This window comes from Crocodylus siamensis, chromosome 4 (genome assembly GCF_052110815.1).
Source record: "Crocodylus siamensis isolate JL-2025a chromosome 4, ASM5211081v1, whole genome shotgun sequence".
Taxonomy (NCBI): domain Eukaryota; kingdom Metazoa; phylum Chordata; order Crocodylia; family Crocodylidae; genus Crocodylus; species Crocodylus siamensis.
This window is the reverse complement of record NC_143398.1, coordinates 93,957,071-93,980,857: the sequence shown is the minus strand read 5'-3', so window position 1 is coordinate 93,980,857 and position 23,787 is coordinate 93,957,071. Positions and strand designations below refer to the sequence as shown.

The 23,787-nt window shown below is 46.1% G+C and overlaps 1 protein-coding gene across 1 annotated transcript in view; it reads left to right on the top strand.

Annotated features, from left to right (window-relative positions):
• The window catches only part of ACO2 (aconitase 2), a 34,911-nt gene extending 11,218 nt beyond the window's left edge, over positions 1 to 23,693 (top strand). The window contains exons 4-18 of the mRNA XM_090042930.1: positions 2,491 to 2,583; positions 4,475 to 4,633; positions 4,873 to 5,023; positions 5,941 to 6,045; positions 6,674 to 6,765; positions 7,359 to 7,464; positions 13,705 to 13,862; positions 15,165 to 15,238; positions 16,013 to 16,124; positions 17,163 to 17,285; positions 17,601 to 17,756; positions 19,713 to 19,904; positions 20,765 to 20,897; positions 22,720 to 22,841; positions 23,219 to 23,693. Coding sequence (XP_089899056.1) covers positions 2,491 to 2,583; positions 4,475 to 4,633; positions 4,873 to 5,023; positions 5,941 to 6,045; positions 6,674 to 6,765; positions 7,359 to 7,464; positions 13,705 to 13,862; positions 15,165 to 15,238; positions 16,013 to 16,124; positions 17,163 to 17,285; positions 17,601 to 17,756; positions 19,713 to 19,904; positions 20,765 to 20,897; positions 22,720 to 22,841; positions 23,219 to 23,356 — 1,914 coding nt within the window. The 3' untranslated portion in view covers positions 23,357 to 23,693. The remainder of the gene's footprint in view (positions 1 to 2,490; positions 2,584 to 4,474; positions 4,634 to 4,872; positions 5,024 to 5,940; positions 6,046 to 6,673; positions 6,766 to 7,358; positions 7,465 to 13,704; positions 13,863 to 15,164; positions 15,239 to 16,012; positions 16,125 to 17,162; positions 17,286 to 17,600; positions 17,757 to 19,712; positions 19,905 to 20,764; positions 20,898 to 22,719; positions 22,842 to 23,218) is intronic.
• Positions 23,694 to 23,787: the final 94 nt, after the last annotated feature.

Genomic DNA, 23,787 nt, shown 5'->3' with positions numbered 1-23,787 from the left:
TTGTAATTGTTTAGGTAAGGTGACCATGCCTAAAGGACCTTCTCATGTGTCCTGAACAGTGGGAGGAATTACACCTGGGTATTACTCTGGGGAATCTTTCTCCCTCCCTCCTCTCTCCCTCTCTTTTTCTCTCTCTCTCTCTCTCTCTGTCTATGCCTGCATACATGGCAGGAACAGACATCTACATTTTCTTATTTGTGGATATTTGTGATGCCAAGCAACTCTTTCCTTGCTCAACCCTATTAAAATTGTAATAAAGTGAAATTCTACCACTCATAAAAAATGAGGTGATGAGCAAATTTCCCCTTGTTGTGGGTATTTGTCCTATACGTTCCTTCAGGCCTGAGAGTTGTGCAAAGAGGTTCCCACTCTGGAGCCGCCTTCCTAAAGACTGTTTTCTTTCTTCTCTTTTTTTCCCCCCCCTCCCTGCTGTGGCACTGACCTGTTCTTGCTCTGGGCACTGAGTTTGTTTTCTGTAGTGTGATTGTGTTCTTTATGGCAGATCTTCTGCAGCCCGCCCCCTGCTTCCCTCTGCCATCCATTTTCCGACTAGAGCAAGCAATGGTCTTGCCTTTTCTCTGATCGGGTTCCGCTCCTTGCGTTGCCAGTTGGCATGGAATGAATGCTGGCAAAGCAGAGAGTGATTTGGATCTGGTCCTGGCACATCAGCATGCTCAGTTTGGGAAGAGTTGCACAAACATAGTGAAATGACCTGACTCCCAGTGAAAACAAGACTTCAAGACCTGCCATTGCCTCATGGGAAACTTGAGTAAATGCTCTGTGCACAGACAATTCTTCCATTATCTCCAGCTTCCCCTTTTTTTTTTTTTCATTTTGAAGAGTGCCTGCATGAGAACAGAGCCCTTAAGCAGGGAGTGTATGTAGTCTTGTCTTATCTGCTCTTCCACTTCTCTGGCAAGAAACCCTGAGGATATAATGCTGTCATACTTCCATGGCAACCATAGTTATTGTTACAAGTAGACCCCCTTGGTGAATGTGATGTCACAGCAAAAAGCAGTGTTATATAATTGTTAGATAAGGAGATCTGGATTCTGTTTCTAGCAGCAGCTGTGTGCAGGTCACTTAATTTTTCTGACTCCCTTTTTTTTGTGTGTGGCTTTTTTGAAGTGGTTGGAAAAGCTCTTGAGAGATCACTTAGTGATCCTTCCCTCTAACACCTGGAAGGAGCTATCTCTAAGCCATCCCAGATAAATGTTTCTCTGATGTGCTCAACTTCCAGTGATGTAGATTCCACAACCTCTAGATAATCCATTCCAATACTTAATTGCCCTTAGTTCTTTTTAACATCCAGCCTAAATATCCCTTGTTGCAGTTAAAGTCCATCACCACTTGTCTGGTTGCCAGCTACAACAATTGATTGCTATCCTCTCTTACAAATAGCCTTTTGAAGACTTATTAAATCCCTCTTCAGTCTTCTCTTTAGTGAAAATCTCAATTCTTCTGGCCTTTCCTCATATCATGTCATCCAGTAGCTTCTCTTACTTTATTGGGCTCTTGTGTCAGTCGGCCCCAGTACTCCCAGTGCAGTCCCACTGCTGCTGAATGAATAGAGTAGAAAAACCTTTCTGTGACTTACATTAACAAGAGGATCATATGCATCTGGATGTACTGTGAGCCTGTTTTAAACAATATTATACCACCTCTAGCTTGTGAACCACTAGAGCTGCAGTCTAGATGTGCATTTGTTGTTTCTTCCTAGTGTAACACTTTGGGTTGACCTCACTGAATTTTATTTGATCTATTCTAGTCCAATTTTCCAGTCTGTTACAGTCGCTTTGAATCCTAATCCTGTCTTCTGAAGTACTTGCTTATTGTACCTAGCTTGGTGTCATAAATGGCTACTTAGCTCCACCCTGTAAATCTTCAATGTAGATGATGAACTACACTGAACCCAGTCAGACCCCTGGGAGCAGCCACTTGATCCTTCTTCCCTGTTTGGCCTTGAACTGTTGATGATTAGTCTGGTGATTGATTTAGTCTGTAATGCTTCTTAAAGAGCTTTGAGACTATTTAATAAAGGGCACTACACACAAACAAAGGTGATGGAGAAACAAGAAAGAAAATATCATGGATTTTCTATGGAAGCAGGATGGTTGCTAAGTAGTGCTCCTTCATTATTTTATTTTACAATACTTCTATGGGAATGGGGATGGTCTTAAAGCCCTGTCATGTTAGGAGATGCTGTAGGGAAGTTGCAAGATGCTGGGTTCAGTGCTGGAGTTACTGAGTGAAATTCTGTTGGCTGTTGCACAGGGGACAGGATCAGGTGGTGACACTGGTCTTTTCTGGCCTTAAAGTCGGGAACACTGGGGAGTCGGCAATACTGAAATTGAGTCTCCCTTTCACTTCCCACAGACCTCACGATGAGAAACTTGTGCTGGGGGAGGAGGGGTGGTGCTGAGATATAGCTTTATAGGGAGAAAATAGAATATAAGTTACTAATGGTTTGCCTTTTAATTATCTGAATAGGATATTAATAAGGAGGTGTACAACTTCCTAGCCACAGCTGGTGCCAAGTATGGAGTAGGGTTCTGGAAACCTGGATCAGGAATCATCCACCAGGTAAAGTGGACCTAACTGCAGTTGTTGAATAGCTCTTTACTTTGGCAAGTGCTTGCATACAGCTACTTGAAAGCAGTTACAGGGAGGCCTTCCCTACAAGGTAGGATCCTTCATGTTGGGGCTTCTACCTTCCCTACAGTGTTATGGTGAAGTTATTCCTTGCCTGTTCTATCCTGCTTGTATAGTCTACAAGGAGACTGGTGCACAACTCTGACCTAGGCTATCAGCTTCTGTGAAACCGTCTGCTGGTCAAACTCCAACCAGCAGTCTACAGGGAATGTCAACACCAAGAGTCCAGTTCAAGGCTATGCCCTTTCACACGTCTTAATACGTAATGGGCTGTTTTAGCCAGGCTGGAGCACTAAAGCAATACTGCTGAAATAGCTTGTGGAGGCAGTTCAGGTTGCCTCTTGTGTGTGAGGGTGGGGAGGGGAAGGTATTTAAATTTAAAATCAACTTTTATAATCTTGGTTTCAATAAAATTAATAAATTAAAACTTAATGTAGGGGAAGAAATGCAAATGTGGCAGCACAGTGCTGAGAACAATAAAGCATAATCAGTTTAAAGTCCACTGCTCAGTCTGAAGTGAACTAAAAGTAGCATTTGAACGAGTTTCTAAAATCTATTGTCCTTGTTGTATCTTAAAAGGATACAGTCAACTCAAGAAATCACTCTCAACTTTCTTTACTTATTTTAAGTGACGCTTCTGATCACTGAAATAGAGATTGGAGGGAGTAACCCCTATCTTGCCCTGTTTGTTTTGTGTGTTTGACAGAACTTAGTTTCGTAGTTTCCCTATGTGTAAAAGCACAACCCAAATTGACAGGGGAAAGAAGTGGGAAGGAGACTGTGCTGTTGCCAGCTGTGATGATTTTTACAGTGGGGACTCAGTTAAAATGTGTCTTGCCTATAAATCAAGTCATCTAGCTAATATTGTAATTATTTCTTCCACAATAAGACTTAAAGTATAGTGGGTGAGGTGTGGGGACAGCTTGGTTCTACCACTGCTTTGGAACCAGTTGTTAACACTTGCCACATGCCACTGTCTTAGTGTTTTGTGCTGTTTTCACTGTAGTTTCTGAACACCTTCCATGTGAAATAGGTTCCACAAGACATTACCATCTTTTGGGTATTTCTCTGAGCATGGGATTTTTGGGTTGATTAGTTATCCTTAGAGCCCAAAAGCCCAACCAAGAAGTCAGTGTTCTACCATTCTAATGATGGGAATGCCTTAGCGGCACTGGGAATAAACTCTGGCATATTCCCTTGATCCAGTGAATGATGACTTTTTGGGACAGGACCCAGGAGAGCCTTCTCCTTGCCAAGGCCCAAGGTAACAATGCTCTTCTATAAAAGTGTAGCTTAGCAGAGAAGTGCTTGATGCAGAGAGGTCTCAGAGTAGCCCTTGCTATACTTGATGAATGAGAGTCTTAAGCTGATGCTTGATTCCTGGTGTTCTGTCACTGGGGGCCAGGGAGTACTGAATAGGTTTTTATTAAACAGACATTGAAAGCAGACTTTAGTTGATGGAATTTTATATGGATTTCTTAACTCTGCTTGATGCTGTGTTTATCAACATCTTTAATTTGTACACCACTCTAGGCAGAGAGATGTGCTCTGGATATCTGGCAAAGAGCCAGTTGGGTAACTGCACTGCATTTAGTCAGGAACAGGTAGGGATGGAATCTTTAAAATGAATATGAGCTTGCAACCCAAAAATAAGCTAGTGATCATCTTGGAATCACTGCCCACAAATTGAGTTGCTCATTTAATCCGGATCTCCCTCAGCTCCTGGTTGTGCATTGCACAGTCTTATGCTTGTTTGCATGTCCTCTTCCCTTCTCTTCTCTCCCCCGCCCCTCCCCCTGACCTTTTTTTTTTTTTTTTTAAGATCATTTTGGAGAACTACGCATACCCTGGTGTTTTGCTGATTGGCACAGACTCCCACACACCCAATGGAGGTGGCCTGGGGGGAATTTGCATAGGAGTGGGAGGAGCTGATGCTGTAGATGTCATGGCAGGAATCGCATGGGAGCTCAAGTGTCCAAAGGTGAGACAACAGAGGAAAAGTTAATTCCCCTTGTGAAACAAGCTGACATGAGTATGAAAGGGCAGTGGCATTTGGGGCTTTTGGAACTTGGGTTTGAAAATGTCCCCCTTAACCGGCATCCTATCTGCTTGTAAATGGTGGATTCTGGGGAGTGGACCCACTCAGAAGTGAGGTAGAAGAATGTGGCTTTGAGATGCATTCCATTGCTACCAATTTTTCCTGTTGTTGGTGCTGCTTAGGTTATTGGTGTGAAACTGACTGGCAAGCTGTCAGGTTGGAGCTCTCCTAAAGACGTGATCTTGAAAGTGGCTGGCATCCTCACTGTGAAAGGTGGCACAGGTGCCATCATAGAGTATCATGGGCCTGGAGTGGACTCCATCTCTTGTACTGGTGAGGCACTACTAACTCACTTACCTGCTGAGAGGCAATTGTGGAAGTTGCTGAATCTGGGCAATGCTGTACAGCTTGATGCAGTTTGCCAGTCTGGGGTATGGGAATAAGCTGCAGCTGCAGTGGGATAACCGGGGCAAAGTTTTATAAGAACAGACTCTGGCACTTCAGGTCATAAGCAGATCTCAATCTCGGGTTCTGCTGCAGTTCGGTATTGCATGGTTGTGTCTTGCAGTGTCTTGTTGCCGGCATTGAAAACTGTTGTCTGTCTTTCCCATGCATGCACAATTCTAAAGCGGACTTACATTTTGGTCTTAGCCTCTAGAAGCAGTAGACTGGGGAGATTTGGACAGACTATGTCCCCTGTATGATGAGACTTGTCTGGATTTGAAATGCTTCTCAGGTGTCACCACTGCACCTGTGAATGAGGGCTCTTATCCTCAAATCATGAAAACCTGCTGGCTTTTCAGTTTCAGTCAGTGAGAACTTTTTACTCTATTTAACCTGTCTTTGGTGGCCACCAAGACCACTGTATAGTCAGCTCCTCTGGTAAAGAATAATCCAGTGTAGCTGCAGAATCTGCCTCCACTTCAGTGCAGGCAATGAAGACACTGGTGCTTTCACTGCTAAATAGAAGCTTGATGACATACCACCTTCTGGCATATTACATGGTTATTTCTTCCCACTTCCCTTGATCATTAAATGTCTGAGCCCAGAACCTCTCCCTTGCAGGTACTTAGAGATGGTCCATTTTGATCTATTGTTCCATTAGTTTGATCTGATGTGAAAGTAGGTTCCTGTGTCTGTTACCCTATTGTGTCCTGGCCTTACTGTCTTCCCCACGATTTTGCTTTTGCAGAGCTTAGTACCTTTTTGAACCCTGACTCAGTCTGGGTCTCTCTTCCATCTTTCTGTAGGAATGGCAACAATCTGTAATATGGGAGCAGAGATTGGTGCCACCACCTCCATTTTCCCATATAACCAGCGAATGAACAAATACTTAAAGAAGACTGGGCGAGCTGGTAAGAGGGCCTGAAGAAGGGTGTCTTGTGGCAAAGCCAGTTTCTTCTGACTTGATCTGTTCCTTCTTTCATGGGGGGGTGGTACCCAGAACAGACAGCACAGTAGAAATTTCACATCAGTTCTTCATAGGGAAAGCAAAGAAATGGTGCTTTGGACAGATTCACTAAGGACCTTCCTGGATTTGGAGGAGGAGGTCTTTGCACTGTCTTAGTCGGACACAAGTATTTCAAACATACTCTGTTAGATTACTCTTTCCTTCTTGACTACAGCTGTCAAATTCTTTAAGAACCTGTTATTTTGCATGGCAATTGCTAAGGGAATGGGATGAAAATGCAGCTGTCTAGTTCAGCAGTGGCTGCAGCACCCAAAAGACATTGATAGGATGCCAGACACAGGAGTACAGACCAGATGTTAATTGAATAGTGGTCTCTCAGGTCATTGGTGAGAGAGGGGATGTCAGGTCATTGGGTTCCTCACCTCCCCTCTCTCACCAGTGTTTTGTGGGATTGGGAATGATCTATGGGGAGTTTCCCCTTAGGATATGCAGTGTACAGCACTTCTAAATTGTCAATCCCTTCTCCCTCCCCACTGCTATATTTCCCAGCTTTCCTTTCTTTCTGATTTCAGACGTTGCTGCTTTGGCAGACGAATTTCAGGAGCACTTGCAGCCTGATGCGGGTTGCCACTATGACCAGGTCATTGAAATCAACCTCAATGAGGTGAGATTTGGCTCATTGCTTTGTTTAAACAATCAAGGAAAACATGACTTTGCCACACATGAATTCAGGGCAAGGCCCAAACTTCAGGTTCTTTATTGGCAAGTGCCTAGGACAGCTTGGAGTGCTGCAGAGGAACAAAAAAACTTGTATACCTAAAGGTCTTAACTTAGACATGACCTAGAGTAGTGAATGATGGGGATGGCATGAGACTCAGAGGAGGCAGCTGGCACTGAGAGAGTGTGATGGTGGCTCAAGCAAGTGTTACTTGAGGTTTCTGTATAATGGGAACCCCAAGTTGTGCCTCCTGGCAGTCTGTCCTGTAAGCTGTCAATTCTTACTGCCCTGGTGGTTGCCTTTACTAGAATTTGACAGCCTTCCTTGAGCTTTTCTATCTGCTATTCAGAGACCCTCCTCTGACTTAAAAAGAAAAAAAAAAAAAGAAGCTTTTCCTACTGAGACATAATTGTGAAAGGAATCAATTTGCTCTTAAATATTGCTGTTTGCTTTTATTATAGTGCCTGGGTGGCCTTTGAGCATTGTTGTATGCATTCTTTTGCCTCTAATCCCTCATTACCATTCATTATTTCTTAAAGCTGGAGCCACATATCAATGGGCCTTTCACACCAGACCTAGCACACAAGGTTACAGAAATTGGCATTGTGGCAGAAAAAGAGGGCTGGCCACTGGATATTAGAGTTGGTGAGTAGCTTTTGCCCCTTGGTCTGTGCTTTTCCTTGCTAAATGGATATTCCTGCTTCAAAGTAACTGGTCACCTGTCCCAGACTTGTCCAAATGCATCATCCACTCCCTATCTTCCCACTAAACTTGCAGTTTTATAGCTCGATATCCACTGAACCCTGCTAATTGCTTGGAAAGAGGGCATTGTTTTGGATCATGTGTTCAGGGAGAGAGATGGGCAATATGAAAGATGGACATTAATCCAGGCTTTTAGGAGACTCTGCCAGGTTCTTGTCGTCTTGGGAATTGCTTCCTGAAGATGGGGGTGGTGTGAAGATTACCTGATAGGACAATTATCCAACATAGACAGCAGATGGAGTTGTAAACTAAACTTTTTAGAAAAGGTCCAGTGAGAGAGAAGGTTAAGTGGGTTGTATTCTAGTCTTGGAGGTCTTGTGGGGAACATTATTGGGGAGCCAAGTGTGAGCTTGCTTTGCTGTAAATATGATACATGCTTAGGTATCATAAGCAGGCTGCCTATGCGGTTTTCACTCCAGGGGTAAATGGTGGGCTAGACCTGACAAGAGGTCATAGAGGCTGCTGTTTGAAAGTTTTCCCCATGGTTAGTACTATAGTGTTGTCTCCAGGTTAATGCTATAGTTTTGTATCAGTTTTGTCATGAGTGCCTGACTGCCTGAAGGGAGAAAATGAGGCTCCTAGAGAGCTGCGGCACAAGGTTGCCAAGCCAAAATATTTATTTATTTTACTGACAACCAAATGTTTTTACTGATGCATGTTTTATGTAATGTCTAGGATCTAGCAGAAAGACTACATTGACAAGAGTTGGGATTATATTTAACACCATAGTTTAAAAAAAAAAAGTGGTTCTCAGTATATATTTAAAAAAAAAAAATTCAGATAATCAGTTAATTTTTTTTTTTTCTTGGGTTGGCAACTCTGCTTCATTACAACAGTGGTTGTACAATGTGCTGTCCACACCCTTCACTATAGTGCCACCCCTGTCCCTGGCACAGACCCCTAAAGAAGGACTACTGTTCACCTACCTGTGAAGCAAGCAGTGGTACAGACAGGTGATGACATACAGCAGCATGAGCTGGGTGGAGGCTCCCCTGAGCTACAAAGCCTTGTGAGAACGCTCAGTGCAGGGTGCTGTGCCCACTAAGGCACCAGATGGCTTGGCTCTGCTCCACTCTCTGCCCTTCAGTGCTTTGCCTCTGGCTTCTTTCTGATGACAGATCTTCAGTCAAATTAATGGTTGCTTGTTCTCTTTTATGACCTTACAGATGAGGTTTTAGCCCCCCCTTTTTGGGGGTTAGGGGGGCTTGTTTGTTTTATAACAAACTATCCATACACTTTTATGGACAATTGGCAACCCTGCTGGGGGGGGGAGAGAGTAGTTTCAGGGAGGACAGAGGTGGAGTCAGAGGAAGGATAGTAGGAAATGCAGTGGCACAATAAAGATCTGTTTAGAGCTGAGTGGTCTGTTGTGTACTCTGACCCCCTCCCTCCCAGCTTTGAAGAAGTTTGCAGATAATTCCAAGCTGGAAGGGAGTAGCAAATATACTGGAGAGTAGGGCTAGGATTCAGAGTGACCTAGACAAATTGGAGGGTTGGGCCAAAAGGAATCTCATGAGGTTTAACAAGGACAAGTGCAAAGTCCTGCACTTGGGACAAGACAATTTGATGCACTAGTACAGGCTGGGGGCTGACTGGCTGGGCAGCAGCTCTGCAGAAAAAGACCTGGGGGTTACAATCATGGGTAACTGGTGCCTCCTGAGTCGGGGGGGGGGGCACTTCTCCCCCCCCCCCCCCCAAGCAGCCGATCAGTGACCGGGGAGTCCCCCTGTGGCCATCTGCACTGGTGGGGAGCAGTTAGGGTGTGCCAGCAGCGTGCCCAGAAGGACTAGGGGTGCTTCTCCTGGTGCCCCCACTCCCTGGCCAGAGCTCTAAGGGGGGATACCAGCACTCCCACCTGTCTTCCCTGCCTGTCACCTAAGCGGGAAACACTGGCTCTCGCGTGCACATGCACCCCCTACACATTGCCACTGGTTACAGTGGACAATAACTTGATTGAGTTACCTAACCAAGCAGGGCATGAGAAAAAACCAGCAGCTAGTATTTAAAGCAGAATACTTTGTACTTGAATTGTCCCAGTTGTTAACCACCTTCACACTAGAATTCAAGCTAACAGACTGTCATAAGAAGCAGGGGATTCACATGGGTTGCTGTCCTGTTTGGAGCTCTGTACCAAGCCCAATGATTTGTTTAACTAAAGCAAGAAGGAATCTTGTGGCCTCTGGGAGATGCAGGAAGTCAGACTGGATGATTATAGATTAAGACCAGAAGGGATCACTTAACGTCTGACAAGGAAGGGCTGTGAAGCACTAAAAGTTGGCTGGTGAACTTGCACAGTTCATTGTCTCCTTGGCTTTATTTCATAGCTTTCATAGACATTAGGGCTGGAAGGGAGCTTGGAATATCACTGAGTCCAGCCCCCTGGTCAAAGAGCAGGAAGTCAGCTGGGGTCATAGGACCCCAGCAAGAAAAGCATCCAATATACTTTTGAAGGTGTTCAATGTAGGTGCTTGAACCACCTCTGATGGCAGGCTGTTCCAGACCTTGGGGGCTCAGACAGTAAAGAAATTCTTCCTTATGTCCAGCCTGAAATGGTCTGGCAGGCGTTTATAACCGTTCAACCTCGTCACCCCTTGGGGTGCTCTGGTGAACAAACGTTCCCCCAGATCCTGGTGGTCACCCCTGATAAACTTACAGGTGGCCATCAGATCACCCCTGAGCCTGCACTTTTCCAGGCTAAAGAGCCCCATAGCTCTCAGCCTGTCATCATAAGGTTGGTTTTCCTGACCTCCAGTCATGCGTGTGGCTCTTCTCTGGACTCTCAAGCTTCTCCACATCCTTTTTGAACTGTGGGGCCCAAAACTGGATGCAGTACTCCAGCTGCAGCCTCACCAAGGCCAAGTACATTGGGAGAATGGCATCCCAGGATTTGCTTGAGAAGGATCTGTGGATGCAAGCCAGTGTTTTGGTCGCTTTACTAGCCACAGCATCGCGTTGCAGGCTCGTGTTCATCTTGTGGTCAGTGATGACCACCAAGTCTTTTTCTTCCATAGTGCTAGCCAGCATAGCACTGCTGAGCCTATAAGGATCCTGCAGGTTTCTCCTCCCGAGGTGGAGAACCTGGCATTTTTCAGTGTTGAACACCATCAGGTTCTCATCCGCCCATTTGCTGAGCCTGCCCAGGTCAGCCTGGATTACCCTCCTGTCTTCAGGTGTGGATGGTTTACCCCAAAGTTTGGTGTCATCAGTGAACTTGGCCAGCGTGCTTCTGACTCCAATGTCCACATCATTGATGAAGATGTTGAACAATATGAGTCCAAGGTCAGAGCCTTGGGGGACCCCACTAGTCACAGGGCACTAAAACGATTGACTTCCCATCAACCACCACCCTCTGGGTCTGACCACAGAGCCAATTCCCCAGCCAGCGGATCATGGTGGACCCAAGGCCACAATTGGCCAATTTTGCCAAGAGGTGATCATGGGATACCAGACTGAAGGCTTTTTTGAAGTCAGGACATGTGACATATGACAAGCAGGGCCCTTGGCACAGCTTTATGAGCGCTCGTGGTGCTCGGGCCAGGTGCCAGATGATTGGAAGATAGCTAATGTGGTCCCCATCTTCAAAAAAAAAAAAAAGGCAAGAGAGGGGACCTGGGCAACTATAGGCCCATCAGTCTTACCTCAATCCTAGGGAAACTCTTTGAGAAGATCCTCAAGGAGCACATCTGTGATGGGCCGGCTTCAGGGATGGTGCTCAAGGGCAACCAGCATGGCTTCATTAGGGGCAGGTCATGTCAGACCAACCTGATTGCCTTTTATGATCAGGTCACAAAGGCAATGGATGCAGGTGTCACCGTGGATGTAGTCTTTCTAGACTTCAGCAAGGCCTTTGAGACTGTTTCCCACCCCATCCTCATTAAAAAAACTAGGCGACTGTGGCATTGATGCCTACACAGTCAGATGGATTGCAGATTGGCTCAAGGGTTGTACTCAGAGGGTGGTGGTGGATGGGTCACATTTCAACCTGGGGGGAAGTGGGCAGTGGAGTCCCCCAGGTTGAATATGGGCCTGCGCTGTTCAATTTCTTCATCAGCGATTTGGACAGAGGGGTGAAAGGGAACCTGTTTAAATTTGCTGATGATACCAAAATTTGGGGTGAGGTGAGCACGCTAGTAGGGAGGGGAAGATTGCAGCAAGATCTGGATAGGTTACAGGAGTGGGCTAACATAAACAGGATGCGTTTCAATACTGACAAGTGCAGGGTGCTGCACTTGGGCAGTAGTAACCAGCAGCACACTTATAAGATGGGAAACTCCATTCTTGAGAGCACGGAGGCAGAAAGAGATCTTGGCGTCATTATCGATTCCAAGATGAACATGGGCCAACAATGCAAGGTCACGGTTGGCAGGGCTAACCGGACCTTGTCGTGCATCCACAAGTGCATCTCAGGTAGAGCCAAGGAGGTGATCCTCCCCCTCTATGAGATGCTGGTCAGGCCACAGCTGGAGTACTGCATCCAGTTCTGTGCGCCCCACTTCAGGAGGGATGTGGACAACATTGAAAGGGTCCAGAGGAGGGCCACCCGCATGATCCGGGAACAACAGGGCAGACCCTATAGTGAGAGACTGCAGGACCTGAACCTGTTCAGCCTTCACAAGCAAAGGCTGAGGGGGGACCTGGTGACTGTCTATAAACTCACTGGGGGGGGACCAGAAGGGTTTGGGGGAGACACTGTTCCCCTAGCACCCCCTGGTATGACAAGGAATAATGGACACAAATTATTGGAGAGTAGGTTTTAGATTAGACATCCACAAAAACTACTTCGCAGTTAGGGCGGCTAGGATCTGGAACCAACTTCCAAGGAAAGTGGTGCTGGCTCCTACCCAGGGTGTCTTTAAGAAGAGGCTTGATGCCTACCTGGCTGGACTCATTTGAGTCTAGTTTTTCTCCTGCCCAGGCTGGGGGTCAGACTTGAAGATCTACAAGGTCCCTTCCGCCCCTACTTCTATGATTCTGTGACATCAATCTCTTCTCCCTTGTCCAGGTGATAGGTCACCTGGTCGTAGAAGGTAATGAGATTGTTGTGGGTAGGTCTTGCTTGACCAAACCCGTGTTTGCTATCCCTCAGGATGTTAGCATCAGCCAGTCCATTAAGGATAGCCTCTTTAATAAACTTTTCTAAGACCGTCCCCGGGATAGAAGTCAGGCTGATGGGCCTATAGTTAGACACATCCACTTTCTTCCCCTTTTTGAAGACAGGCACCACATTGGCCTTCTTCCAGTCTTTGGGCACTACACCAGAGAACCAGGAGTTTTCAAAGATCTATGCCAGGGGCTGGGCTATGATTCTCACCAGCTCCTTGAGTACCCTGGGGTGCAGATTGTCAGGGCCAGCTGACTTGAAGGTATCCAGTTTCTCAAGGTGTTCCTTCACAAGGTCAGCATTGATGGAGGGCAGGGAATCTCCCTCACCCGGACCTCCTTGTCCTGTAGTGGGCATGGGTGTCCCATGGGACTAATGAAAGACTGATGCAAAGTACCCATTTAATAGGTTGGCTTTTTCCTGGGTATCGGTTGTCCTATCTGGTTCAGCAGGGATCCAGTGTTGCCTTTGCTTTTTCTCCAGCTCCCCACATATCTGAAAAAGGACTTTTTATTGTCCTTGATGCTCAAAGCTAGTTGGAGTTCAGTCACAGCCTTGGCTTTCCGGGTTTGCTCCCTGCAGGACTAGACCAGTGCAGAATAATCCTCCTTGGAAGTGAATCCCATCCTCCATCCTTTGTAGGCCTTTCTTTTTAGCCTCAGGAGGTCTGCTAGATCCCCAGAGAGCCAGGGAGGCTGCTGTGCCCTCTTGCTGCCTTTCTTTTGAGATGGAATAGATTTAGATTGTGCATTGAGGATCGCTCCCTTGAGGAGCAGCCACTCTTCCTTAACTCCCCTCCCCCTGGGGTTGTGGCCTTTTAGGGCCTCACTGACAAGCCTCCTGAGCTTGTGAAGGTCAGCTTTCCTGAAGTCAAGGACTTCTGTGTTGCTGACTGACTTGCCAGCTTTACAGTCAGTGTCCTCCATTTTTGCACTGATGGGTGGGCCTTGTGGGAGAGGAGTCTGGAATTGATTCTGCTGTAACTACTTCTTTTTTTTTCTTTTGTCTTCCAAACCCCACAGGGCTGATTGGCAGCTGCACCAATTCAAGCTATGAGGACATGGGGCGTGCTGCTGCGGTGGCAAAGCAGGCTCTGGCACATGGGCGGAAGTGTGCATCTCAGTTCACTATCACACCTGGCTCAGAGCAGATCCGAGCTACCATAGAACGAGATGGCTATGTGAGTATCCACACCCTGTCCTCCAGCTCCTCAGCACCTTTGAAAAGCAAGTGTTTTTAAAAAAAAAAAAAAAAAAAAAGGTGTTTCCAGGAATCCTTTCCTGATGAGTTTGGGGAGTTTGGCAGCAACTACTGGAGGCTTCAGACACTCACCGTATCCCCAGGTGTGCTCCTTTTTTGCAAGTTTAGAGTGGCTGCCTTTCCTCTCCTAGTAATGGGCATTGGGGGTACTTTCTTAAGTATGGTGCCCCTGCCTCCTGTGCTCATATTGGGGGTGGGGAGGCCATAGCAGCCAAGCTGCATGAAACGGAGCTAGTGGGGAGGTTGCAGTCTGCAAACAGCCGTATCTGGCTGCTGTGCCAGAGCTGTAGGATCGAGGTATCTTGAGGTGCTCCTTTGGGACTGGCTATGCGTTTCCAACCAAAACTATGTTTTGCAAGAGGAAAAACAATATTTATGTGTCTATTTATTTTTTAAAAAAACATTTATTGAAAGTCTAATTTCCATGGAAATTGGTCTCAAGTCTTCATGAAACCAGGTGTTGGGGATGGGGGGAAGAAAACTCAGAATTGTCCATAGAAAACTAGATCCTTTAATTTTTCATCAGTACCTTTTTATGGGGGAAGTCACTAATTTTCCAATCTGTTCTTCCTCCGTTGCAGACCCTGATCTTTCCAAACCAGAATGAACAAATATAGTATTTAGTAGAACCTACTGTGTTAACCTTCACACTTGCATACCTGTGCCTCTAGGAAAATTCCTCCTTACAAGGGTTTGCTTTCTGAAACCCTCCATGTTGGAATGTGTTCCAGATAGCCCCTAGCAAAAGGTTCCCTCTTGATGCTTTTATTGATCTTTCTCCTCCACCTAATTAGTCCCAGAGTTCCCTGAATTTTTTTCTCATCCCACTTCCAGAGCTGTCTGTTGGTCTGTCTCCGGTTATTTTTGCACTGGAAACTCAGGAGCGTGTTGAAAGCTAAGGGATGATTGCTGGTCAAGTTAATTAGCTGGTACAGGACACTGGCCTGGTAGCCAAAGCCTTTTAGAACAAGGAGAAAGTAGATGCAGAATAGCAGGTGTTCCTGTCTCCTTCCCACCACTAACAGCCTTTATGGATTAAATTCCTCCTTGATTCAAAATGTCTTCTCAAGTGCCCAGGAGTTGGAGGAGGAAACAAGCGTCTTCAAACTGGGCTGCTTAAATTAATGACCTCTTCCCACAGAAATGGCATCTGTGCCCTGAGAGGCTGCAGTGCAGGCTGATGGGTTACTCTCTGAGTGCTCTGATTTTTCCCTTCTCCCAGGCTCAAATTCTGCGTGATGTTGGGGGAGTGGTTCTTGCCAATGCCTGTGGGCCATGCATTGGACAGTGGGACAGGTAAGGAAGAATCCATATAAATAAATCCATACTCCAGCTTTATTGTAGATGATGCAAACTGGTCCCCTAAAGCCCTTTTCATAGTCAAATACAACAGTGAACTGTCAAGTAAGCAACAGAAACTAGGTGATCTGCTCAGGTCCCTTCCAACCCTAGAAACTATGAAATTACTCATGTAGAGTGAAAAACTCTCGCCCTTTTTTGGCTGACACACGCTAATAGAAGACAAATCAAACATTTTTGGTTTCTTTACACGCCCGAAACTAAGCAAGAAGTACAAAGGAGCAGGTGTATGTGGGAGGGTGGAGATAAGACTGCAGGGCTTCTAAAGCAACCAAGACTGGCTTTTGATTTGGATCCTGTATTGTATGTGTGGGTAGGGAAGATGGCCAACGGAACAATCTTATGTTCACATCTTGTTCTAGTTCCTCAAGGGCAGGTGTCACTCAGCTTTCTAGATGGTGTGTGGTAGTACATTATCGCTGGTGTATCATGGGAGTTTTAGCATTTAACAGCTCTGGGAGGTGGGGAGAGACTGCCTGTGCTCAGTAGTGTACCCAGCCCTGCACACTAAAATCTGTGCTCTTGAGAGTTGTTCTGGAATTTGACCTCATGCTTTTTTCCAAAGTACTGTGCACATTTTTCCATGTGGAAGATGCCATCAAATGAGGCTGAGGAGAACTTTTTATTAATGAGAGACTACAGAGGTCTCTTAAAAATGACAGACCATCTGTTGGATTTAGCAAAGCCATCTCTTTCTCTGTTTCTTTATAGGAAAGACATCAAGAAGGGAGAGAAGAACACAATTGTTACATCCTACAACAGAAACTTCACAGGCCGCAATGATGCAAACCCAGAGACGCATGCATTTGTGACCTCTCCAGAGGTACAGTACACAGACTGGCAAGCAAGAGCTGATGATGGGAGTCCTGGGTGCTGAACTCCGTCATGTTCAGAGATTATCTGGTCTTCTGGATGGGATAGGGTTAGAAGGAAAAATCCATCCTGATGCTGAACTTGGGAAATATCTATACTGTGGACTTGAGCTTAGTGCTGAGATACCCGAGTGAGAAGCTGTGGCAAATCTCAGCTAAAGCTGGTTCAAAGATCACTCCATTCTGCCTGCTGTATAGTCATATCCTGGGTTTAACCATTATCCATATCCTTTGGGTTATAAGCAGGGGATCCTAGTTTTCCATGGGAGGAAAAAAGCAAAAAGTCTCCTTTTAAAAAAACATTAAAATCTACATTTGTAACCTACTGAAAGTGCAGTGGCATCCTGTGGTGAGCAGCAGTTTTTGGGCAAGAGGTAAAAACCACAGCAAAAAAATGAGTGCCACTCACCATGGGACACCACTGCGCTTTTGATAGATCACAGAAAAATGTGGATTTTTTTTCCAGTTTTCTTTAGCTAACAGAAAACTAGGATCCATGGTTACAAGAAATGGCTGCCAGCAGGATGTGGACTTGGACCCTCAGTGAAAGATGCATGCTGAGATTTCTGTAGGCTGATTTAGCCCAGGATTTATCAAGGTAGATCTTTGGACCATCTGAAAAATCCCTGAACCAGACTGAATTTTGCTGAAGTTAGAAACTGGGATGCAGGAGTAGGTAAAGTTATGCCCTGTCTTTGTAACAGGGTTTGATTATACTCTGCTTGTTTCCATTTTCTTTGGTAGCCCTAAAGCTAAAACTATGTGACTGACTTCATGGTGAAACCCATGAAAGAGACCTCCCTACCCAAGCTTTGCAGATGGGTGGTTCCTCATCAGGCTGAAGGGGTGGCCTTCCCCACAGATGGTCTTCACTGGTATCAAGGAAGTGCTGGGAGACTTCACTGTGCCAGAGACTTCTGAGGGTAGCTCTTTCAAGTCTCCAGAGGAGGGAAGGAAAATGTGTTTCTAATGCAGTTGTGTTTCCCCAGATTGTCACAGCTCTAAGTATTGCTGGCACTTTGAAGTTTAACCCTGAGACAGACTACCTGATAGGAAGTGATGGGAAGAAGTTTAAACTAGAAGCTCCTGATGCAGATGAACTGCCGAGACTGGTAACCTTTCACATTCTGATTCACTACTCCCCCACTGCAGCTGGGGAATTTCACTGGGAATGCGTTGTGTGGCTGGTTAGATGTAGTTTTAAGGCTCTGGTGGGGGTACTCCACACTATAGGAGTAGCAAAGGGAACTGAGCTTTGTCCAATGTCAGGGCGAGGCTGTCTTTTATGACCAAACTATTCCATTGTTCCTACTGAACATGAGGCACAACTCCTGCAGCTATTTAAGCATGGCCCGTTTCTTCCCAAGCGCAGTTTGACGAATGTGTTGAAGCAGGTGGTGGTAACCCTTCTTTTACCTTCCCTATAGGAGTTTGATTCTGGCCAGGACACCTACCAGTATCCTCCCAAGGATGGTAGTGGGCAGCATGTGGATGTAAGTCCCACCAGCCAACGCCTGCAGCTGCTTGAGCCTTTTGATAAGTGGGATGGCAAGGACCTGGAAGACATGTTGATCCTCATCAAGGTGAGGGATGGAGGAGCAGGGATCAGATAGGAAAGGATTCCAGTTCTAGAGCAGCTGTTCCTAATGCAGTCACCAGCACTGGTAGGCCTGACCCATCAGATGCCAATGCCAGAGGCTTTTGAGAAGATGCACACCCTTTTAACATCCCACTCTTGTCAGCAGTTTTTGACAAGTGTATTACGCTTGTGTTTGCTGCTCCTGCCGCTATGACGTGGGGAGTAATTTGTCTCCCTCTCCTTATGCTGATAGAGATGCCCAACGACACAGCAAGCCTCTTGTAATCATAACCTCACAAGTGCCTTGATCTGCAGAATTAGATTACTGATTTGCCAGCTGGTGATCAAGCCCATGCTTCAGAATATTAACTCTCACTTGTTGCTCTGACACTACCCTAGCATAGTTCTACTCCTAGTTACTCTGCAGAGAAGCATTTTGTCTTATCACAAATGTTTTGTATTGGACTTAGCTCTGTTGCAGGATATCCCTAAATGGCTTACTAATGGAGTGCCTTTTATGCGAGTGTTTCTGGAGAGAAGTCTTTTCAAATGAAATCCTTGAAGTCCCTACACAGCCATCACTTGTACTTCTGATTCCCTTTTTTACTATAGAAAGGGTGATGCATAGTGTTCCCTGCCTCCCCAGCTGGAGCAATTGTGGGGAGTCCCTAGTACCGTAGTAGTGAGCAGTAAGGAACAGTTCTTAAAGAGCTGTGCCCTCCTGCTGGAGCATGTTCCTAATTACCATCAGCAGCAGGAACCTCATACTTGCTTCTGGGAGCTGGCAATGTTTTGCCATGCCCATGGATCTCTGCCTTCCCCCAATTGCTCAAGCCCTCCACACTTAGCCTTGCTGTAATGTACATGTGGGTAGAGGGCACAGTCAGTGGAACAATCTCATGTCCACATCTTGTTCCGATTCCCTCTGCAGCAAGGGGAAGCACAGGCAAGGGAGAGCAGCAGGGAGGCCTGTGGAGGGAACCGGCAGTTCAGCATAGATGCATGTACCACCTAATTCTCTGGGCAGAATCAGAGTTCCTGGAGCTGGTTCTGACCCAGGGGTTATAGGTGGGATGGAAAACACAGTTCTCTGCTCTGAGGTTCTTGTTGTTTCTCTGGGCAGTGCTTTGTGGGCAGGTGTCAAAGGGTAACAAGTCACAGAATTGTAGAAAAGCAGGGCTGGAAGATAGCTAAGGAGTAAATGCATGTTGTCTACCCTCCCTGGTTGAGGCAGAAACATTCCTATCCAAACCCTCCCATACAAATGCTCATCTAACCTATTCCTAAAGTTACAACACAAATGCTATTGTACATCTACAAGGCACATTGCCCAAGAGTCCCCTAGCCTGCCACGGGTAAAGCAGGGGGACAAGGACTGTCAGTGTCCCCTCGATGTAAGGGTTGTTAAAATACACTTGAGGGAACTTAGTGCTTTGAGACTAAGAGGGTTAATTATGGTTGCCAGTCTTAGCTTGCAAGGACAGAGCTAACAAAGTGCAGCTGGGGGTCTTTTGGCACTTGCACAGAAGACCTGTAGGTGGCACTTTTCCTTCTGCCTCCCTGTTGAACCTGTATGAAGGGGAGGGGTGCTGTTGCATGTCATCGAAAAGGCAGCACAGAGGGCCCATGGCTTGGGTTTCCAAGCAACGTGCTGCTCTTTGTAATGGGAGAAGGCATCTGGATGAGGTGCCATGGCCAACCTGCAGGCAGGCTTTCTCTTCCTAAATTTTTTTTTCTGCTACCTCATGGGGATTCTGGTATTCCCCTCCCCTCCACTGTAGGCGAGGAGCAGTGCTGCATTGTAACACAAGAATGCCTGTGGTTCCACATCAATGTGACATCATGCTATATACTTGGCTTAGAAGAGCTTTGGGACCTTTCAGAATGCAAAGTCATTGCAATCCTTATGTAACTCCCCTGACAAGGAGAGATTCATTTTGCTTTTCTTGCTGCACTGCAGGTAAAAGGGAAATGCACTACTGACCACATCTCTGCAGCTGGTCCCTGGCTCAAATTCCGTGGCCATCTGGACAACATCTCCAACAATCTGCTGATTGGAGCCATCAATATGGAGAATGGCAAGGCCAACTCAGTGAGGAATGCATTAACCCAGGAGTTTGGGCCAGTTCCAGACACAGCCCGTTATTACAAGGTGAGATTCCTTTCCTTGCATCCATCTTCTAACTGTAGAAGGGGAATCTAGGTGTTATGCTCCATGCACACCTGCATTAGGATTGCTGGTGAAATGCTGCCTCCCTCAACTGACTCTCATAGTGCTTGGGGGGATCAAGCTATCACTGAGTATTCACTCTTGCTGAGCCTTGTGGGTTAGATTTGTTACATTAACCTTCTTCCCTGGAGAATGAGAAAACACCTGGTGACCAAAAGGGGGCCATAACTTACAGCTAGAGTACAGGAGCACTAGGAAGACACCATGCCTAAGTTCCTGCTGCCCCTTAAGGCCAAGGTGGAATCTCTTCACTGGAGTTTGTTCCACCTGTGTGACTGGTCTGAACCCAGGCTTGGCATCACGCAATGTGGGCCTTCTGTAAGAATCCCGTCTTAAAAGCTGAGAGTGATTGAGTATGTTCCTTTCATAGTGCTACACCTTGACAAGTGCTCCTGGATGATGTTGTCACCTATTGGAGCTCAGTTTGAGGTGCAGTCCATATTTAATGGATGTGCTTGTTGCTGACAGGAGGGATAACTGAAGGAAGAGCAGCAGCAAAACTTTGCCATGGAGGCCACAGGGGCAGCACTATCCAGCCCCTCTTGGCCAAACATAATGAGGTCTCTCATAACACTTTGTATGATGGGGGACGTAACAGCGCAGGGCTTCAGGGGAGCCCTCTGGGACAGGCTGCCTGCCCACCTCAGCTTTCTTACTAGAGCACTGAGGATGGGAAATATGTGCACATTAAGTTTTCCCCTCTGGCACATCCAAGCCTCCAAGTGCTTTATCTGACAGCCCTAACTTTCTTTTGACTTCTTTTGTGTTGCTTTTGGCTCCAGAAAATGGGCCTCAAGTGGGTGGTTGTAGGAGATGAAAACTACGGTGAGGGATCAAGTCGGGAGCATGCAGCTCTAGAACCACGGCACTTGGGAGGCAGAGTTATCATCACCAAGAGCTTTGCCAGGATCCATGGTGAGTGCTCCCAGCAGCTCCTGGGTACCTACTGACTGGTGCAAAAGGGAGGATTGTGTTGGCTTTGAACTAGAAGCCCTGTTTCCTTGAAGTTTTGAGTAGTTAGGGCAGGAAAGAGAAGAGCATTTGCTGAACCAGCTTTAGTGGGCCATCTCATCAGGAGTCTTTGTCAGCATATGTGGCTTTACATCTTACCAATATCCTACTTTCTGCTAATTTTTATTATCCAGTAGTGCAGGGGAGGGGTTGCTAAGAACTGAAGACCTGGAATTGAAGGCAATCTATGCCTCAATAAGCAGACCAGACAAGGGGATTATAAAAGCAGTTTGCCAGAAGTACAGCGTTCCCTGCTTCTCCTCTGTGGGTAGAGGAGGCAGCCAGTGGAACAGTCTCTTCCCCCTACAGCAATTCCAGTGACGATCGCTTCTCATAGGGATAAAAATGGCTGAGTTTTAAACTATCCCAGTTGATTTAGTGCCTCATAACTGCTGTCCTCCTCTACATGATGCTTGCCCAGCTTTTCAGGTTAAAAACATTAGTTAAATGCTAATGCTTTCCACCTACATGTGTAGGGGGAAGGAAGATGGTAACTCAGGCTACCAGCCTGTGCTTGGATTTCTTGATTGGTTGTACGAGAGGAGTGGGGTGTCACGAGTTAAGGAAGTAAATGTAATGGCAATGCTATCCTAGAAATGAAAGTCTGTAAGGGACCTCAGTAGGTCACCTGGCCAAGGGCTGTTCAGCAGGTAACTCATAGGCCCCTCCTACAGGTGTGCAGCAGCTTATAGAGTGGGGGCAGGGAGTCGCACACTGCCAGACCTGTGCCATGTGGCTATAGGGTCCTGGGAGGGCCACCCCTACAACATACAGACACTGTAGCATGCAATCCCCCATCCATGGGGGAAGTTGGGTGGCCCTGATCTAGACCAACACCTTGGTTTAGACAGAAATATACGTGTCTTAAACATCACATTTTTGTCTAACCTGACCTTAAATTTGCCTTGATAGAGATGACTTAAGGAGGCTGTGCAATCTGATCCAGTGTTTAACCACTATCCTGGTTAGAAAGTTCTAATGGCCAACCTGAATTTCTGTTGTTGCCTGTTGCTGTTCCTCATGGGTCCAGAAACTGAACCCATCCTCTTTAACCATCCTTTATATATTCAAAATTGAAATTCCACTGCCACTTTAGTTTGTGTGCATGGACCTTTAAAGATATTGAGGCAAGGCTGCTTTTATGCTGTTTCTTTTTGAACCAACTGTATGGCTGGAAAAGCTGTTGGACAAGCTTTCAGCCATCAAAGGTCCTTCCTCAGGTCTGAAGTAACACTCACTTTTTAACAATCTTCAGTAGGACTTGCAATGGAAAGAGACAGGGATGGGATTATGATGGGGAAAGTATTTTAATGCACTGGGTCTTAAGTTAGGGGTTGTAGTGCCAGGTGGGTTCATGAGTCTTTTGCACTCCAGTACCCTGGATCAACCAGAAGTGGGCCTGTAGGCCCAAAAGACTAGCAATTACTCTTTCTTCTTCCAGTAATATATTGGGAGATAGGAGGAGCGAGAAGGATTTGCCTCCCAATAGTTGGTGAGCAGTCCAGTAATTTGAGGCAGCTTGTTTCACTTGCCCAAATTAAGTTAAAGCTGCTGAATGAACTATACTCTGTGGCTAGTGAGCTGCTGGGCTCTGAGTGGCAGTGAGCACAATTGGTACACAATATTGCAGCATGTAAAATATCAAACTAGTTACCCCATGAACCAATCTTAGAAGCTTCTGTGGTGGCCTCTGAACCTGACTGTCTATCTGCATCTCTGTTCCCAGAAACCAACCTGAAGAAGCAAGGCCTATTACCTCTCACTTTTGCTGACCCAGCTGACTACAACAAGATCCACCCTGTGGATAAGCTGAGCATAATGGGCCTGAAAGATTTTGCACCTGGAAAGGTAACTGGATGAGATCTCACAAGAGCAGGCTTCTCATTGTAGCAGAGCTGTGCCTACATGGGCAGCATTTGCAAGGATTAAGGAGCTGGAGGAAAGCTGTGACATCTAAAAGTAGAGGGGGGAATATTAATCCCTCTGAACAATAGAGATGGGCCTAGTAATGTGGACTGGTGGTCCATAGAGATGAAGTGCTGGCCATAATGGGTGGCTTCCTCCTACATCAGGGTCTCAGTGTTTTTACACCCACTTTGAAAACAGGTTAAGCAGCTTTTAGTGGAGTAGGGTCAGGGACTTTCTAGTGAACAGCTACATTATTAAGGGTCTTTCTATGATTGGCAGGGGGGAAGAAATGCACTGATCTCTTGCTTCCCCCATAGCCTTTGAAATGCATCATCAAACATCCCAATGGGAGTGAGGAGACCATCATACTGAATCACACCTTCAATGAGACACAGATTGAATGGTTTAAGGCTGGCAGTGCCCTGAACAGAATGAAAGAGCTGCAGCAGCACTAAAACATGTACATGCATCCCCAGAGGACTTGGCTCTGGCATTTTCATAAAAGTGCAATTCCATGCCTGTTAAGAATATGTGTCTGATCAAATGTAACTAGCTTCCTTTTCGTGATGGCACTTCCTCTGCACCGAAGCTACGAACAGGGAGTACAGCAAGGCTTACATCTTTTTTGTTTGTTTGTTTTCTAAATTCTGTTAGCTCCCCTTCTCATTTTGGTTCAAATTTCAATGGTCCCACAACTTAAATATTTATTTTTGAAGGGAATGTGCGGTTTTCTGTCTGGTCATTTCCATGACAGCTGAATGATTTACAATAAAATCAAAGATTGTGACTGACTGTTCTGGCTTATTGCATGTTTTCTTGATATCAGTATTTCTGACTTCACACTCATGCCTGCAGTGTAACTTATTGGAATGTACCTCCACTAGAT